The 18,821-nt window shown below is 40.8% G+C and overlaps 1 protein-coding gene across 1 annotated transcript; it reads left to right on the top strand.

Annotated features, from left to right (window-relative positions):
* Positions 1 to 7,372: 7,372 nt before the first annotated feature.
* FAM3B (FAM3 metabolism regulating signaling molecule B) lies at positions 7,373 to 18,560 on the top strand. Its single transcript, XM_065658395.1, has 8 exons — positions 7,373 to 7,391; positions 11,047 to 11,190; positions 11,951 to 12,074; positions 12,811 to 12,869; positions 15,134 to 15,184; positions 16,442 to 16,529; positions 17,241 to 17,373; positions 18,474 to 18,560. Exons 1-8 carry the CDS (start codon positions 7,373 to 7,375, stop codon positions 18,558 to 18,560), a joined length of 705 nt encoding a protein of 234 aa, XP_065514467.1.
* The last annotated feature ends 261 nt before the right edge of the window (positions 18,561 to 18,821 follow it).

The raw sequence follows: 18,821 nt of genomic DNA, 5'->3' as shown, positions 1-18,821 counted from the left end.
CAAGCTACTTTCAATCATTTCTCAGCAGTCCTGGCTAACTGGGAAGGTCTCAGTTGACTAGAAGTTGGAAAATGTGACAGCCATCTACCAGAAGGGCCAGAAGGACAATCTGGGCAATTACAGGCCTGTCAGTCTGACCTCAGTGCCAGGGAAGTTCATAGAGCAGATAATCCTGAGTGCCATTGCGTGGCATGTACAGGACAACCAAGCAATCAGGACCAGTCAGTATGGATTTATGAAAGGCATGTCCTGCTTGACTAACCCGATCTCTTTCTATGACAAGGTGACCTGCTTTCTGGATGAGGGAAAGGCTGTGAATGTTGTCTACCTGAACTTTAGTAAAGCCTTTTACACTGTTTCCTACAACATTCTCCTGAAGAAACTGGCTGCTCATGGCTTGGACTGGCATATTCTTTGCTGGGTAAAGAACTGGCTGGATAGCCGGGCCCAAAGGGTTGTGAATGGAGTCAAATCCAGTTGGTGGCTGGTTACAAGTGGTGTTTGCCAGGGGTCAGTATTGGGGCCAGTTCTGTTTAATATCTTTATCAATTATCTGGACGAGGGGATCGAATACACCCTCAGTAAGTTTGCAGATGACACCGAGTTGGGTGGGAGCATTGATGTGCTGTGGGGTAGGAAGGCTCTACAGAGCGATCTGGACCAGCTGGATTGATGGGCTGAGGCCAGTCGTGTGAGGCCAAGTGCCGGATCCTGCACTTGTGCCACAATAACCCCATGCAATGCTACAGGCTTAGGGAAGAGTGGCTGGAAAGCTGCCTGACAGAAAAGGACCTGGGGGTGTTGGTCAGCAGCCAGCTGAACATGAGCCAGCAGTGTGCCCAGGTGGACTTGGCAATGTTAGGTTGGTAGTTGGACTTGATGATCTTAAAGGTTTTTTTCCAACCTAAACAATTCCATGATTCTAAGATGAACTTCAAAGCAAATAAATTATACCCATCCAAATTCTTCCCGGTACTTTGTGACTCTCAGTTCTAACTTCTGGCTTTAGCTCTGAAAAGAAAGCAGAACTGCTTTAAATCTCATCTGAACCCTGCAGGGAGGGGAAGAAGCAGGCAAGCTGAGCTCTAAGATGACTTTTCTTGCTTGTGCCCAAATAACTGAGACATTCTTCCTTCAGCTTTTCATCAGTTCGTTTCAGCATTGGGCAGAAATCAGGCACAGGAAATATTAATTTGAGAAGATGAAGCTTCTGATAATCTGAAATGGATTCAAGCAATATGTTAGACTGTTGCTGTCTACTTCCCTAAACTATAAATCAAGAAGGCATGCAAATGTAACGTCCCTGTCCCTAAGAGAGGCACTCGCCTGGCAGTGCTGGTTTCTTACCTTCAGAGAGCCAGGAGGAGGGTGGTTACTGTGCTCTGTGTTTTGTACCCCGGGAGGTGGCGCACATGGTTTGTTTTTCAATTACAAGAGTTTTAAGCCCTTTCACAGAAAATTCTGTTGACTTGCTTGAATTCTATTAACAGCACTTTCATATTTTGGGGGGGGGTTTGTTGGTTTTTTTGTTTGGTGGTTTTTTGTTTGGTTGGTTTTTTTAAATATACTACCTAAAAAGGTCCTTTGCTTGAGATGTCCTGCTCATTTAGTAATATCCTACTTCCCTCCTCCAAAAAGCCTCTTTCAAAAAGTTGCTCATTTTTAAGCATGAAGCTTTTATCTTTAAAGGTAGCATGGTGCACACCTGTTAATAAACTTAAGGGATTGGTCAAGCAAGGTAGATTAGCACGCCAACTGTTTAATATAGTGGTTTTATTTCACACTTTGGCAAACCGTCTGCTTCTGCTTATTGCTGTCCTGTCAGTGAAGCCTACATATTATTACACAGCTCTGCTCACAGAGGTACCGTGCAAGTTTTCAAATTGTTTCTTGTGCTTAAATGTCTCTTATGCTTCTGAAATTGCCGTCATCTTCAGAGCACCCTCTGTGCTTCAGGCTTATGGAACCCAAAACTGTAGAACTGTCTGTTCATTCACACTTCTGTTGTTCATCTTTCCCCATTAAAGCTAGCCCATCTAGACAAAACACCTTTTAAGTCTGTGTATGAAACACAAAAGTAAGAATTTATTGCAAGAATACAGCTTTTTTGATAACACAGTGCAGCATAGACAAATACGTGACGGTTTACAATTCAAGTGCTCAATGTAATATTTCAGGACAACACGTAATTCTGATGGCCACTTAAACTGTAAACATTAACTATTCTTCCCTTTCTGCACAAAACCAAACTATTTTAAAAGATAAATGGTTTTGTTTTCTTTTTTCTTCTTCTAGAGGCTTATAAGTACCATCTGCCTATACCGTGACTCACCATTTGTTTTTCTAGGAAATTCAATGGCATTTCCTAAGAAACACAGGTGGTTGTAAAGACTACAAGAATCTATGCTGCCAGTGTATACATAAATATTAGTGTATTGGATTTTTATAGTTGTTAGCTAGAAAGAACTACTTTTTGTGAATAAACAAGGTACTGTGATTCTTCGACGTTTTTCTTTTCATGCACCCAGCCCTCTTCTGAAGTATAAGAGTACTCTTTACTTTTTCTTTGGTTGAAGGGGGGTTTTTTTAATTGTAAGCTTAATATTAACTTCAGCTTCCTATATTCTTACTGTCTGAGTTTTTTATTGTTTTTTATAGTTGTACATCTTGAACATTCATTAGGCTGATGTTTTATACTGATTTTTAACTGCTGATATATTTTTACAGTGCTCTGCTTTGCACATATATTCCCTTCCATTGACTAACTTATACCCACCTTTTTCCCACACCATCCTGCAATATCGACCCACTGTGACTGCCCACATCTGTTGCCATCTTGGCCCACAGGTAAGGTGATGATAGCCTTTTTCTCTCTTGTCCCTCTCTAGAAGATAGGTCTGAAAGAAATCCAGCTCTCTCACTGTGTGTGTGGACTGGACTTCAAAAGTGGATTTACTGTGTTTTTTTTACTCTTTTAGAACTCCACCATCACCTTCGAGTGATCTGAACCTATCACAGTGGTGTCAGACTTGGGTCCTTGTTGAGAAACCTGGTGTTGACAGAATGGCTTAGGAAGAGCTCCAGGACATACCACAGGATGTCATCAGGCTACAAGTGCTTTGGGATTGCTGCTAGCAGGGACTTTGCAGTCCAGCTCCCTCTGGTAAATCTCTCTACCTGACTGAGTGGGCTTACAGAATTGTTTACATCCAGTCTTGGCTGTAGAACATGTGGCACAGGATCTGTGCTAATAGGGACCTGTATACCTAATGACTCTTCTGACGGCAACATTTCAAGAAAAGAACAGCAGAGATCCTGTAGGATTGTGCAAAGCCCTATCAAACTGCTCACAATTTAACAGAAGGTTTTCCCTCTCTTTTTGTCCTTCTCCCTAACCTTGCCTTCCTCTTCTGAAAAGTTTGGGCTGCCATGTGTTAAAGATGTCTAGATTTGGGCCCATAATGTATTAAGCTACTGCTGCTAATTCTGGGGAAACTTTGCCAATCAACATCTTTGATCTGGATGAAGTGCAATTGTATATATTTTCCTTGAGTATCTCTGGATTAACAAAGTATAAGAAAAACAAACAAATATACCCCACCTTCATGTTTAACAGACTACCAACATCCTGGGAGCTAGACTCACCAGCTTTACGGGTTTTCTATCTTATCAACTGAAAGTAATCATTGCTTGCTTTTTGCCTTTTGCTATATTATCTATTTTTGCATGTCTGGGGTAAAGGTGTTAAGATTTTAATATATCTACAAAAGAGGTATCTAAAAGCTGGCATCTTGTTCTGAGTATTTGTCCCTGCATTTCATGAAGACATTCAAGACACACCGAAACAAAACAAACAAACAAACAAAAACCCATAAAACAAGTCCTTGTATTAAAATACATGTTCAAATCCCTATTTCTCCACATTACCATGCTACCACAATTCAGGATGCTGAGGTTCTACCTGAATTATGGGCATAGGCACAGAGTGAAGCATGGCTGTTTTATGGCAGCTTAAGAGCTGCTCTTCCACATCGCCACCCCTGTTACCCATGTATATGTTGTTATCTGTCCAAGTCTTAGGGAAAATTAGTTAACTTAAGCATCAGTTGCATATTTTATGTAGGGGGTCTAGTTTTTCTAGTAGCCTTTGAAGTCCTTGTGACCTCTACAAGGAAAGATTTGATACAGTATTCTTTCTCTGCCTTACAAGCTCCACCTCAGTTTTGAATCATTAAGTTCTTTTAATTCATCCTAGCAAGACTAAAAATACATTTTTGGCCATTTGCGGATAAGCAGAAAACATGTAAATTAAATAGCTATGAGGACTGGAATGACACTTTTGCAAAATGTTTAGCCAAGTGGGGTGGATGCAGCAAATACTTCTGGAGCTACAGTGGCTCAAAAGGTAAGCAGGAACTTGCTCTATTGTAATTTTACAGTGTTAACAAATGCCTATTAACTTTCTCTAAAGACTGTGACTTTTGTGATAAGACAAGGCTAACACATAAGCAATGTGTGTGTACATTCACCTGCTCCATTTAGTGTCTGCAAGAGTCGTTTGTTTCCTGTGCTACTTATCACCAAAGAGTCTTACAGCCTCACAGCACTCAGAGTGAAGATTAATGTTTTGAAAGTTTTTCCTCTAAGCTTTCAAATTACAGAATGAACGGTTACAGAATGAACAGAAATAATGATACTTCAAAAGTGTTCTGCATCCCACATCTTTGATTAATTACTAAAGAAAGAACAGCATCGTGTTTCTTTTGCAACCACAAAACTGAGATAACTGAAGTAAAACATTTTAAAATTTCCTAATCCTTTGCCATTTAAGATCCCCTCACCTAGAGACCACTGGATCCCTAGGCTTTGGCCAGCAAGCAAACCAATTACTATGTTGCTTGTTTGTAGTAAATGCCTGGGAATAGTTCAATATGGTTTAGGCAGTAATGAAAAGGAAGTAACCTGCTGCATTTTTCTTGTTGGTAAAAGCAGGTAAACTGGCAGTTATACAATAGACACTGATCGCTAATGACTTGTTGGTTTGGTTTGGTTTTTTTTTTCACAGTGAGGTGTCGAGGCAGTAAAAAAGCTCCTGGAAGCTTAAAGTTTTTATCCATGGAGTCTGTGACCCACCAAGGCTCATTTCAAAATTAAGCTATCCTGAGTTGTAATTAATTTTGCCTGCTTTAGTAAAATCATCAGAATTTTTCATTTGGCTGCTATGAACTGTAGCATTTCAAGCTTAAAGATACATTATATTTGCTTTAAAGGGTAGAAATGCATTCTTCAATAGTTTTGATTGTTTATTAGCAGAGATACCGTTTTCTGATGTGCCATCTTGCAGGATAACAGTTCCGGTAGAAATAATTTTATAGTTATAAGAGCAACCCAGAACAGTGTTGTCCTTAACTTTCTCTTGCCTACTCATTACTCCTTTTCCTTTTTGTCCTATACTTTTCATTTCTTAAGCTTATTTGTACCCTGCTGCCGCTTTAGTTATTCACACACCTAGGTTTTATTGGATGATGCTTTTCATTTGCAAGCTCCAGTACGTTTGACAATAACCAGCAGCAACTACTCCCTCATGTTTTCTTTGCCATTTATAGGATACTAGAATATCCTACTCACAGATGAGGACAAGAAACACTTCTTCTCCAGGGACTGGAAGCATCTATGGCTTTCATAGGTGTCCTGCAAGGAAGGCAAAAGCCTCAGTCTGGCTGACATCTTGATTTGTGCTGCCCTCCTGCAGGATTTTCTTAATCTGTTTGCTGAACTAAATATAATTTCTGTGCATCACTAGATGCAGAGGGAACTAAGGTTAAGGGAAACTAAATCAGAGAGTTTTAAGGGCAAATACTGATTCACAGTGTAGTTGAGTAAATTTCAAATAAAATTACTAGCTTTCTTGTTTGGGTTTTGCACAACTTGGGGTTTTTCAGTGCAGTTTCTTGAACATGTTTGCGTGGCTACTTCAGTCCTTAGAAGTTGTCTTTGATGTGAGCTGTGATTTCCTCAGTTCAGGTCAGGGCTGACTTGTGCTGGTGGGGCTCAGCACCCACACAGGCCTGCAAACACCCATCAACCACAACATTTTGGAAAACTGGGACTTTTAAAAACAGAAGATCAAGCCCATGATGCAGGGCTCCTGATGGGTCACACCTTTATCTCACTCGATCTGCTACAAGCTACAAAACAGGCACTGCTAGTATTGTGCTGTAGTTTCGTGCTTCTTACATCTGGCCTGGGAGACTGGGGAGCAGGAGAGATGTGGGGGTGCTGCTCCACATTGCAAGCAGTGCCAGGTTTTTTTGGTGGGGTGATGGGGTCCAGGGAATGACCAAGCTACCCCACCAGGAAGGAAATGTCTGGGTAAGTGTGCACAGTGCCTTGCTCACAACACCTACAGGGCACACCACAGGAACAGATGAACCAAGGGCTCGGCCCAGTGGGCTAGTGCCCATGATAGGGCTTGTGCCATCCCAGGGCCGTGGTGGCGGTTGAAAGAAGCAGGAGGGGGCTCCAGTGGGGCCCTGCTCCCTGACCTCGACAGCTAAAACACCAGGAAGCCCCTGTGCATCACCAGGAAAAAGCTCTTCCTTTGCCTGCTGTTTGCTTTCTGGGCTGGGTTCAACAGACTTTAAAGTAACTTTTGTTTCAAGATATGGGGGGAAACAGCTTCTCAAACAGGCTGCTGGGTGGTGTGTGAGCCTTCCTTTAAATCCCACCAGCCACTTGGTTTCTTTCTGTGGAAAATAACTTTCAGCACTACTTCTTACGTTTGAAGGTTTTAGGAGGCATCTACGGTTGTATTTCCTTGGCTCAAAAGGGGGTTGGTTTGGCAGATGAAACCTCGGGCGCCGAACGCCCTCTCCTCCTCTAGAGCAGCAGCTGCTGTTACAAGCAAGCGTCAGGCCTTTCACCGCCTTTGCCAAGGAGATAACGTGGGACCTCGATGCCTCCCGGCCCTCCCCGACACCACCAAAGCACAAAACGGCCGGGAAGGCGATGGGAGCGTCGCGCCTCCGCGACCGCACCCTGCGCCGTGGCTGTGGCCCTCCCCCGAACCCCGCTCCGCTTCCCTGCGGTGACCCGCGGCTCCCTGCAGCTGCCACCGCCTCCCCCCGGTAGCCTTTCCGCCGCCTCCCCGCTAGAGGAAATCGACCAGGGCACCCAGGTGCGGGACTCGGTGTGCGGTGCCCTGCGGTGCCGCCGGCGGCGCCGGGGCGGTGCGGAGCTGACAGGTGGCCGCTCCCTTTCCAGCGACGTCCCGGTGGCTGCAGGACGCGGCGGGGGGTCGACCCTGCCCGTCCCGAGAGGAAGAGGGGGACGAGGAGGAGGACGGGCGAGCAGTCCGCCCCCGTCCTGAATAATGTGGCCGAAGCGGCAATGTGAGTAGCAGCCCCGCGGCGGCGGGGGCTCGCCCCGCCGAGTGAGGAAGGGAGGCGCGGAGGGCGCCGGTGCCGCCGCCCGGTGCTCCCGGAGAGGCAGCCGGCACCTCGCTCCCGCCTTGCGCTCTCCTCAGGTGGGTGCCCCGGAGCCGCTCCCCGGCCGGCCGGGCGAGCCGAGGCCCCGCTCGCCTCGGGGAAGGAGCGGGAGGGCTGTACGGTCCGGGGCGGGGAGGCCGGTGCTGGGTTTCGCGGTTGGGCTCCTGGCCAGCATCTGAAAAGGGATGGACACACAGATTTTTAGGTTGGAATAACTTAAGCTCGAGTCTTAAATCTCTTGCCTTTTTTCCCCCCTTTTAAAATTCTGTCGTGTACAGCTAAGTGTGTATTTGCGAGGTGTGGGAGCGCGGGCATTTCAAGTCAGCTAAGCACCAAAAAAAGTGCTTACATTTAGTGCTTTAGTTTCTGCCAAGGGTCAAGTGAGCACTTGAGGGAGAAAAGAAATTGGGAGTTGCTGTAAGGTGGGACTGCTAATCACTTTCTTTTCCTTCTACTTCGCTGTCTTACGTGTCCTGCCACACCCGGACTGCCCGCACGGTTTCTTCCTCCCTGCTTCTCTCTGCCCTCTTGTCTCCCTGGCACCGTGAGTATTGCCGGGTATCTCCGGCTGCGTCACCTCTCCGGGGCAGACACGGAAGCAGGGAGGTTTGTGCTACCTGTCAGGGCACAACGATCCCTTCTGCGGCACACCATCCCCCTACTGCTCCTGGGTACTGGGCTGAGCAGCCACAACCTCCAACATCAGCAAAAGCACAGTCCGGCTTTCGTGAATCTAGACCGGACTTGGTAACTCCTAACTGCTGTGGATAGCAAATTTTAATCTCTCTTAACTACCTTGTCTCAGTTAACTGCTTAGCTGCTATTGTGTAGGGTTTTATGCATCTCTACGCAGGTACTCAAGAAAAAGCAAACCAAAACAAAAACTATATGTGTGCAGGATGTGTAACCTCATTAAATCTAAGAGCTCCAGGTGGACCCAGCAGATAGGTTCAATCCAGTCCCCCAGTGCCTTCTGAATCCAAGAAAGCAAAACCAGAAGATGGTTGGCAATAAAAATATTTTCTAACAATTTTGAGAACTAAGTACAAACTTTGCGGGAAACTTGGTAAATGTATTCTTTAATCTTTAAAAAGCATATTTTAGAACCATTTAAGAAGCTTGCAGTTTAAGTAAAATACAATATAATAATAGAAGCTAGATATTCTGGACTTTCTCTTCTACTTAGGTAAAATGCTATGGTGTTGAGCCTATTTTGCAACAGTCGCTCCATAGTTTTGATGAAAACCAGTGCAAAATCATTGTGAAGATACACCTGCTAAGTCAACAACAGAAAAAGCACAATAAAACCTGACTGATGGTCTCATAGATCTTTACAGTGCACCCCACCCCCACCCCCCAAAAAATAAGTTTCATTCTGCATGGTTCCTGCATCTTCCTCTTTGTGTGCATGAACTTTGTCAGGGTTCATGTTCACATTCACTGAATGAATTACGTGTTGGAGTAATTTTGAGTATTATTTTAGTGCAGGTTTGCATCACTGCTAGTGGTAGAGTGAGACAGATTTCTCTTAGACTAAGGTAATAATTGGGGAATTTGTTATATCTCTGAAGATTCGTTATGTATATTTGGACATAAGAGGGAATTTTTTCACAATAAAAACAATCAGCCATTGGAATAATCTCCCCAGAGAAGTGGTAGATTCCCCAACATTAGACACTTTGAAGATTCAGTTGGACAGTGTGCTGGGCCATCTTGTCTAGACTGTGCTTTTGCCAGAAAGAGTTGGACTAGGTGATCCTTGTGGTCTCTTCCAAACTGGTATTCTATGATTCTATTATATTACTTTCTCAATCTTAATCCTTTGATGAAAATATAGTAAATTTCTCACAGTATCTTCCTCACAGTCACACAAATGCACACACTTATGACTCCTAAATATGACATAGAACATTTTAATAGCTCAGATCAGTACCTTAAAAGGTTTTACTTGCTTTTTCTTTTTTCCCCTCCTTTTTGCTGATGCAGAAAATAAGAAACTGGGATTATTTACAGAAGAACCTTCAATGTTCATCATTATCCACATTCTCCCTCACTGAGGTTCAAGGGCTGGAGTACAGCTGTGCTTCTGGTTGTTAGAGATGATTGTGTCAGAGAGGGCCACTTACTACTTCCATCGCGATTAAAACAAAAGGAGAGGTCAGGCGATAGTACTGTTCAGTGCTAGCTATACCAATCTGCATTTTCTGCAGTGTTTCGTTACACCTTTTGTTTTTAATGCTAGGTAGAATTCAGGAATAACCACATGCAGAAATACAGGATAGGGACTAACTAGAGAGGTAAAATCCTTACAGGAAAAATGACCTGGTCTTTATGGTGGATTAGAAACAGAACCTCAGGCAATAAAGTCTACTATTAAGAAAAAGATTCAAACTTCTTCTGGCATGAATAGCCAGAACTAGAGCCTCCAGAATGTGTGTGCTGGACTAGTGTGTCTATTCTGCACTAAAAGACAGACCAATTGGGCAGAATTCACGGGAGAGCAGTAGGATCTGCAAAAAAGGACTTCAGGAGAAAAGGTGGACAATTTGGCCTTATTCTAGAAAAGGGGTAGGGCAGAAATCTTTACATTTGTAAAGGCAGTTTCAAGAAAGAAAGTAATATCTTCTCGAGTGTAAACTGTTACTAGGAAGATTTAGGCTAGATAATACACAATATTTTCTAGCAGGTTGGCAAAGTGAACATATCGGTTGAACTTGTTCAAGCACATGTTTCTTTGCAGATCAGGAAGTTATCACATGGCATCAAATCAATGTTTCACAATTGCAGTGTGATACTTCCTTGTTCGATATCATAAATGAGGTGGTGCATTTCTTGCAGATCAGGAGTGCATGTTAGCATTTCTGATGAGGAGGAAGATGAAATAGCCAATATGGAATTGTTTTCTATTTACTCATGGTCAGGGAAATTGTGGATCCTGTTGTTTTTGTAGTGTGTTGGTGCACCCTTAATACAGTCCATGGAAACTGTGATATAACTGAGAGAAGGTGAAACAGCCACTCTAGTCACGTTTGAATGCAGTCAGAGCTCATTGTGTGAATGAGATTATTTGGGGCTTCAGTTATTTTTACCCAGCATGTCAAAAGGGTGAATGGAGGGAGTTCCCTGTATGGTTAGCATTTTAAACCATTCCTGTAGTGTCTGCCTGTCATAGAAAATCAATAGTAACTGTGTATTGTCTGTACAGTCATGTGCGGTATCTGGTACTTTTCAAAGTCAAAATCCTTCTAGGATTAAGCTGAGCTTCATGTTTCTTTGAGGTTTTATGGGTGTGGATTGAAGGGAGTCTTGTGGGGAGTTTTCTGCTTGAAGATCAAGTTTTAGAAACAAAGGGGGTTGTCAGAGGCGGGAATGCAACAAATACTCTATCACCTCATCTCTGAAGGCTGCAATTAACACAATATATCAGAAATAAAATAGCCACTTTGTGTAGCAGTGTCAGAGAAAATACAAGATTTTGTGTGTTGCTATGAAAATATCTTCATGTCTCTGTGTTTTTGGGTTTTGTTTGTTTGTTTGTTGTTGTTTTTTACTGTGGCAGGTCCTGTGAAATTAGCAGGGCTCTTTTTGGCATCGTTGGCTGCTTGGTACTTGGGATATTTAGTCGCTGGTCTTGTACCCAAAGAGACAATAACATTTTCTATTGCTAATCTTCAAGACATTGGAAAGAAACCAGTGTTGAGAGGTATGTAGTTGTACTTTTTTCATTTTCCTTTATACTAGATCTAATGTTGTGTGTTTACGCGGTAAATGACAAATGGCTTGTTAGCTAATAAATGATTTGGTATGTGCTATTGTAAGAATGATGTTGGCTGTGTAAATTTAATTAATTAATGCAAGTCTGAACAATTTCTTAGATACTATCTTTGAAGAAACACAATGTCAACCTATGTTTGCCAGTATGCAAATATAATTAATTGAATAGTAATGTAAGAACACTGGCATGTAAGCAAAAGCTACACATGGGGCTTTGGTTCAATCACATGTATGTTACAGTTATGGTAAACTGCTGAATCACTAACTAAACTTCGTGATTAAATCCTCATTATTTTTTTCCTCTAATCTGACTGGGTGGCTTAATGTGTACATTTTTCTCATTCTGTGACTATGTTATTGTGTGAAAAAGGCTTAATAAGAATGATAACTATTAACCTCAAGCTATTGGTAGGAATACTTCATCGCTCTAGCCCTTGTTTCCTCTTATATGAACTAGTACAAAATAATGACTCTAGACTCAAATCAGATCACACCACATGGGCCATTTTTTCCTAGATAAGCTTGCTCTTGGTCCCAGTAGCTGTTTGAAAGTCAACAACTTAAAGCCCAGGCAAATCTATGATAATGTTGCCATGATACTGGAAAACTGGCAGAATTGGGTTCTGTGTATATATGTTTGAGCTTCATGCAGCATCCAAGAAAACATTTTCTCATCTTTGTTGTTGTAGCCCCAGTCCCCAAAAGGCAGAAGTGTGATCACTGGTCTCCCTGCTCCCCTGGGAGCTACGCCTATCGGATTCTTAGCGGTGGTGGCAAAGCAAAGCTAGCAAAAATTTGTTTTGAGGATGATCTGTGAGTACCAGTCTAACTTTAAGTCTAAGGAAGTACTTTGTAGTGTGAAGAAGGGCGTTTCATTTTGGTTCACTAGCAGCAAGTAAGCTCCTACCAAGGGGCTCCTATTCTGGTGATAAACTCAGAATATATCTGACAGTATTTAACCCTTACCTCTCACCCCCTTTTTAAAAGAAAATTACTTAATCTCAGGTTATTTTCTTTGTTCCTCTACATAAGCTGCATTCAACTGTTAGTTTCAAGTATGATTTTTAATCTTCATGGTTCAGGATTGCCAGTTTATGCTATGTTGAATGGTCAACACCTTCTGAAAGTCAGGTTCTTTCATGGCTTTTCAAATTGGGTGGGTAGAGTGACTTCAAAACCTTGCAGTGATCTTTTGTGTAGATATAGTCCACATAGAATACTACCACAAAATTACATTTTATCTTGCTTTTTGGTGTTGGTTTTTTGTTTTGTTTTGGTTTTTCCTTCTTTATCTTTCTGGCTGCATTTGTGCAAAGTACTCTCTTGATCTGGCTCATTTTGAAAGACTCATTGTACATCATTGAATGAAACTGAGTGATACCATGTGCAAGATTTTTAAGCCGTAGCTCTTGTTTACTATGAAGTCTTGCATTAAAAAACTGAAGAAAACACAGGCATCAGGAAGTGACTTAGCATTGGTAAATATAACTTTGGATCAGAGCTTCTGGATGGATGCATTCTGCTGATACTCTATTTATTTCAATTCCAGGCTCGTAAGTGAAGAGAAGGGTAATGTTGGAAGAGGTATAAACATTGCCATTGTTAACTGTAAGTAAGAGAAAAAATGTTAGCAAGAGACATATGTTTGTACTGCAATAATTTATAAAGGTTCTTGGGGTTGGGGGGAGGGTGTTTGTTCGGGTTTTTTTTTCCTAGCTAGTATGGAAGGACAGGAAAAAATCTCAAACTTGATTCATCTTAAATGTGTGAAAAACAAATCCATGTTTTAGAGAAATAGTCTTCTGGATTAAAAAAGAAGAAATATTTCCATAATCAATATATGAAAACAGAAAACGTGTACATAGAAGCAGCATATATATATTCTGTTAAAGAACTGCTTCTTGTGTAACAGCAAAAATATCCATGATCTCCAGCAGTAAGACTGTACTTTCAGGTCCAGTCCCTGATAAAAACTATTCTTACCTACTGCTCCACTGATAAGGGTCAAACAGTAACTGAGAACTGCAGTTATGCCCCAAGGTACATGTGCCTTTTCCAGACTTGGACAGCAAGAGAGACTCAAAGCTTGATTAATATTAAACTGTCATTATATGTCTTTGCTTATAATAGGAGCTATTAGAAAGCAGAAGGTGCAGTTTATTCCAGATCCGGAGGCATCGTTTTAATGTAGATGAATGGGAATGGTGGTGAAGTGCAGTGTATTCAATAATGGATCCTGACAGAAATGAATGTCTAAATGGGAGGGAGGCGAGGGGCGTGGAAGAAAGAGAGTTCAGATGCACAGTCATTTGGGTTTGATCACAAAACACTTACGTTCCAGTTTTTTGGTCCCAGTATTGCTAAGCAAGATTGTGACCTTGTCTAAACTTGCATGATTTTATTGTAGTTACTAGGAGAAATTTCCATAGAGAAGAATCTGTTGCTTTTTTTTTCCCAGTTAACTACTGCATTATTTTTTTCCAGTAGGAATCATAAAAACTTTGCTGGTTATAATAGGTAAACAGTTAAAAAATGAGTTTTCAGCATAGAGGTGTAGAGTAAGCGGGCAAATGATCATCCTGAATGCTTAAGCAGGATTATAGCAAATAGCGGTAGGTAACTATTGTCTTTGCATCTGATATTAGTGAGGAAAAAGAAGTGATATATTACATTTTACACATTTTTAAACAGCCATTTCTTTCATCACACATGTAATCATTTTAGCTACACTTCACCTCCATCTGCAGGTAAATCTGTCCATTATCTTGAACCCATTTGTAGAGATATTTCCTACATGTCCTCTAATAAGATCAGCCAAGCTAATGACTGTGCTCAATAAGTTTCCTATGGCATCACATTTGTATTTTATTCCATAATGGTAGCTCTTCCTTCTCTGAATGTGCATGGCCTTCTGTAAGAAGGAAGACAGAACTGTTAAGCCCAAGCTAAAAATATATATATAGAGAGAAAGAAATTTGTGGATTTCTGGGGTCCTCACTACAGCCTTTTCCATTTTTTTGTGATCACCGCTCAGAAGTAGCCCAGTTCTAGAACACTGTTTTACCACTGACAGATTTTTGCTACCTTTCCCCTTCATCAGCATGATAAATCTGCCACTTAAAATCCTATGTTCAGAAGAATTTGACTTCATTATTTCACTGTATACAGGTCAAAGATAAGACAGAAATTAATTGGGAACTGCTGGATCTTCTCACTGGAAATGAGCTGATGCCCTCTAAATGGAAAAGACCTCATGTAGCAGGGATATGGGTCTTGGATAGTGAAAACCAATTAATTCAGTTGTCATGCATGTAGAAATTTGAAAATTGCTTCCAATTGTATAATATATGTCTTGTTTAAACAAAGATAGCCATCTGAACAGCAGCATAATTAATTATGCATATTGACCAAAATGTTTTGGAATGACTAATTGTTTGCATGCTTCATTTCTGGTACAGCAATGATGAGTGTTAAGTTTCTTCTGTCCACTGAGATCCAAATGGTTTGAAAGCTTGCACATCTAAAACACTGTGCAGAATAGTGTTAAGCCCATTCAAGTAGCCTTAGGCTTAACTAATTTTCCTATTTAGGGTTGTGAAACATAGAACTACACAGTAAAATGAATTCCTTCTTTAAAATAAAATGTAATACAATTTTTTAGTCACATTTGATGATTCAGAGACTGCACAAAACAAAATATTCTTCCCAAATCTTAAACTTCCGTCATTCCATATTCTTTCCAATTTAAAAACATACATTCAGAATCACAATGATACACAAAATTAGAGCTGCCTAGCTTTAGCTGAAACTGCTATATGTGCTGATTGAATTTAACAGTTTTTCTTACATTTACATGACTTTTTGCATTACAGATCGAACAGGAAAAGTTACATCGGTACGATTTTTTGACATGTGGGAAGGAGGTAGGGAAAAGAATGTGATAGAGCTTTTATTAGTGTTTCAGTGTTAAGAAAGGACTTACATTTAAATAATTATCCTGCTCTTTCAAAAGACTGTGATTGTATTATCGAAGGGAATTAGCTAGAAATAAACAGCCATTGTCTTCATAAAACATGCTCTGGTCAGATATGATGACAAATTTTACCTGAAAAGCTGAATTTCTCCTGTTGGTTTAGATATCTAATTGTCTTTTTTTTGTCTTGCTGCCTCTTTCGTTCTTTCGTTCTTTCGTTCTTTCGTTCTTTCGTTCTTTCGTTCTTTCTTTCGTTCTTTCTTAAATTGTCAAATTGTTATTTTTTAATTGTCCTTTTTCTCCATTATTTCAGTCTGGTAGGAATAGCACTTAAACAGGTACCATATCCAGATACTTCTGTCTGCAAAATTCCTTTTCCTTGCATATTTTGTTTAATTTTAATTGTAAAATCGTCATACAAAACTTGCTAGTCTGTCTCTTGACATCCCTTTGTGTAGATAGAAGGATAATCTTCTTTAAGAATAGCTTTTAGCACATTTTCCAAACTCTGAATGATAACGGTTTCCTTACCTATTAGTAAGGAGAAAGAGAAGGCACTGGAAGCCGATTCTCTGACCACTTGAGAATACTTGTGACCTTATGTGCATGAATAGAAATCACATTGGGACTAATCATGGAGCTACAATTTTATAATACAGTATGTATCTTGTAATGTTTCCAGGGCTCCTGTTACTTTTTTTTTGTAGAGAAAACAAGTGTCTTGTCTATGTCTAGCAATTGCAAAACCAATAAATATCTTAGTGCTGCAAATAGGCTGCCACTTAATGAAAGGATGTACAGTGGAGTGTGGAACTCAGCTCTGCAGATGGCATGGTAGTAGGAAGCACACAAAATACCAATGACTTCTCCTGGACTATTCCATGTTTTTCTTGCATGTATAATATTACATGAAGTAGACATAAGAAAGCATCTATATACTTACCCTGGGTGTAAATGGCCTTTGTAGAAGTTCAGATGTATCTTTGTTTACTACTGGGAAACGCAGATCAATCTATGCCCTCCTAGCCTTTTGTGAGAGCCAGCAGCTTTCTGCGTCTTTCAGGATTAGGCCCCCTGCCTGTAAACAGAAAAATTGCCTAATTAAGTCTCATCTTGAATAGGCAAGGCCAAAAAGTGAAAACGAGTTGAAAGTAGATGCAATGTGATATCATGTAGTGAATAATCGGTTGTGTAATTGATTCAACAGACCACTCGGGAGAGATGATGACTTTCATTAAAAATGCACCAGAAGGGTCCCTCCTTCTGATGGTGACTCATGATGATGGAAGCACCCGGTAAGCAAGTTATTCATGACAGGCTGAGGAACAGAGCAATGAATAGCTTGAAAATCATTATTGCATCATGGCAGAAAGAAATGATTGTTCAGGATTGTTCTCTCATTTCCTGCCTAAAAGGTTTTGATTCCATGTCCATTCAGTGCTTGCCCATATCACGTATGTTGATGATTCCACAGATGGATAGATAGTTTAAAAGCACCAGTTGTCCTCATAAAGGGCAATGCTGTTACCTCTGGGTCACAACTTCTGTTAAGAAGGTACCCACACCTCCAGTTTTAATGCACCTAGTCTGCACTCCTTCTTACATCTTAACCTGATTCTTCAAGTGCTTTCAAATCTTAGGGGTCTTTTATTTGAATTCATGGTATGGTAATTAAAAGGGAAACAATCATTTGATTGATAAATATTTGATGTTCTTGTCCTTATTTAAGAGGGGTTGAAACATCAAATAGTATTTAAGATATATTTTTCTTTTTGCTATGCTGTTACGAACAGGTTGTATTAACATCAGGAGTGTAGAGAGGAGGAAGAAAAATAATTTCGCTCTGCAAGTTTAATGGCATGCTACTAAGACAGCTCTCAGGATTTTTTAAACTTCTCATTGTTGCTTCTGCTGACATCCTAATGTAAGGCATGAATCAGCTGTGCCTTTTTTCATCATTTTTCACATCGTGAATTTTTAACTCTTTTTTCACTAAATTTTCCTAGGTTGAAAAATGATGCCAAAAAATTAGTAGAAGAGCTGGGAAGTAAAGAAATACAGAATATGAAGTTCAGGTCCAGCTGGGCTTTTATAGCTGCCAAAGGCTTCAAGCTGCCAGATTATATCCAAAAAGAAAAGGTCAGGTTAATTTTATTTTCAATTTTTATTTGTCTGTATATCAGGTATAACCTTCAGGTGCAGATTTCGTGGGTTAGTTATAATAACTGTAGTCTGTTCAGTAAGCCTCAGTCATACAAAACAAGTTCTTTAAGAAAGAAAAAAGTTTTCACAGTGAGGGCAGTGAAACACTGGCCCAGGTTGCCCAGAGAGGTGGTAGATGCCCCATCCCTGGAGACATTCCAGGCCAGGCTGGACGGGGCTCTGAGTGACCTGATCTAGTTGCAGATGTCCGTGCTCATGGCAGGGGGGTTGGACTAGGTGGCCTTTGAAGGTCCCTTCCAACCCAACTATTCTATGACTCCAATCTGTCATCTTCCTTTGCTTTGGATCTGGACCACATACAGTACTGGCTTCTACCACATCAGCACTAAATCATCTGTAGACAGATTTCAGAGGTGACCATCAATTCTAGAGTCTCAGTTTTTAAGTGTCCAACCTGACATGCTGTACAGAGACTTAAGGAAAAAATCCAAGGCCTTCATAAAAATAGAGACTTTTATATGAAAACGGGACTGTCTCAGATTAGCCATACACATATAGCAATGCTTGCATCACAAAACTTTCCTGAGTAACTTGCCTTCAGACTTCAGGAGGACTAAAGATACCATTTTAAAATCAGATTTCTGTTTGTATCTGTGACCTTGTTGTATTCGCTTTCTATAAACCCAGCAGTGCTCATCTGTATGACAGAGGGGCAGACAGAAATGAGAAAACCCAATACAGAGGTCAGTTCCCTTGATGATACTGATTCCCTCCAAAGGCATGTGAAACTTTCATAGTTATTTTTTTCCCAGAATATTATTACAATCTTCACATTACAGAGTTTCTGCAGGAAACAAGGTTTTCAATTTAGTGTATATTATGACAGCCATCTAGAAATAAATAAAGCACTCTGATCGAGAGAGAAACTGGTGGAATCTGCACCTGTTACGTCAAGCAAGATATGTAATGTGCTACTTAGCTTCTCAGTCCTACCCCATTACCTCCTTCTGTTGTATGAGGTTTGACAAACTAGTTTGTTAATGGTGAACCAAACATTGATTTTTTTTTTTTTACAGATAAATCACTCTGACAAGAACAACAGATATGGTGGCTGGCCAGCTGAAATCCAAATAGAAGGCTGTATCCCAAGAAACCTGATCTGAACAAATGCATACCTCATTAATAAAGATGTCTTTATATTTTTATATCTATTACTATAGCACATTGCCTCCAGAACCCAATAAGCATCTGAACACTAATGGTAAAAGAAGCCTTATGTACAGTTTTTAACCTTCCTTTCCTCTGTGAGGTTTTACTCCAATCTGGAAACAAATCGGTATTTTGATGACAAGTGGAAATAAAATACTCTGGTTTGGAATTACAGTGTTCAGGAATTCATAAAATACCAGCATTTTTGAAAATGA

The sequence above is a fragment of the Caloenas nicobarica genome, chromosome 1 (assembly GCF_036013445.1).
Source record: "Caloenas nicobarica isolate bCalNic1 chromosome 1, bCalNic1.hap1, whole genome shotgun sequence".
Classification (NCBI taxonomy): domain Eukaryota; kingdom Metazoa; phylum Chordata; class Aves; order Columbiformes; family Columbidae; genus Caloenas; species Caloenas nicobarica.
Note: the sequence above shows the minus strand (reverse complement) of the source record. Positions and strands in the feature narration are given on the sequence as shown.

What these genes read in the sequence shown, in the direction of transcription:
- FAM3B (XM_065658395.1), top strand. An exon ending in AAACATTGCCATTGTTAACT is followed by an intron (nt 12,870 to 15,133) that starts GTAAGTAAGAGA and finishes TTTGCATTACAG; the next exon opens with ATCGAACAGGAAAAGTTACA. An exon ending in TTTTGACATGTGGGAAGGAG is followed by an intron (nt 15,185 to 16,441) that starts GTAGGGAAAAGA and finishes TTGATTCAACAG; the next exon opens with ACCACTCGGGAGAGATGATG.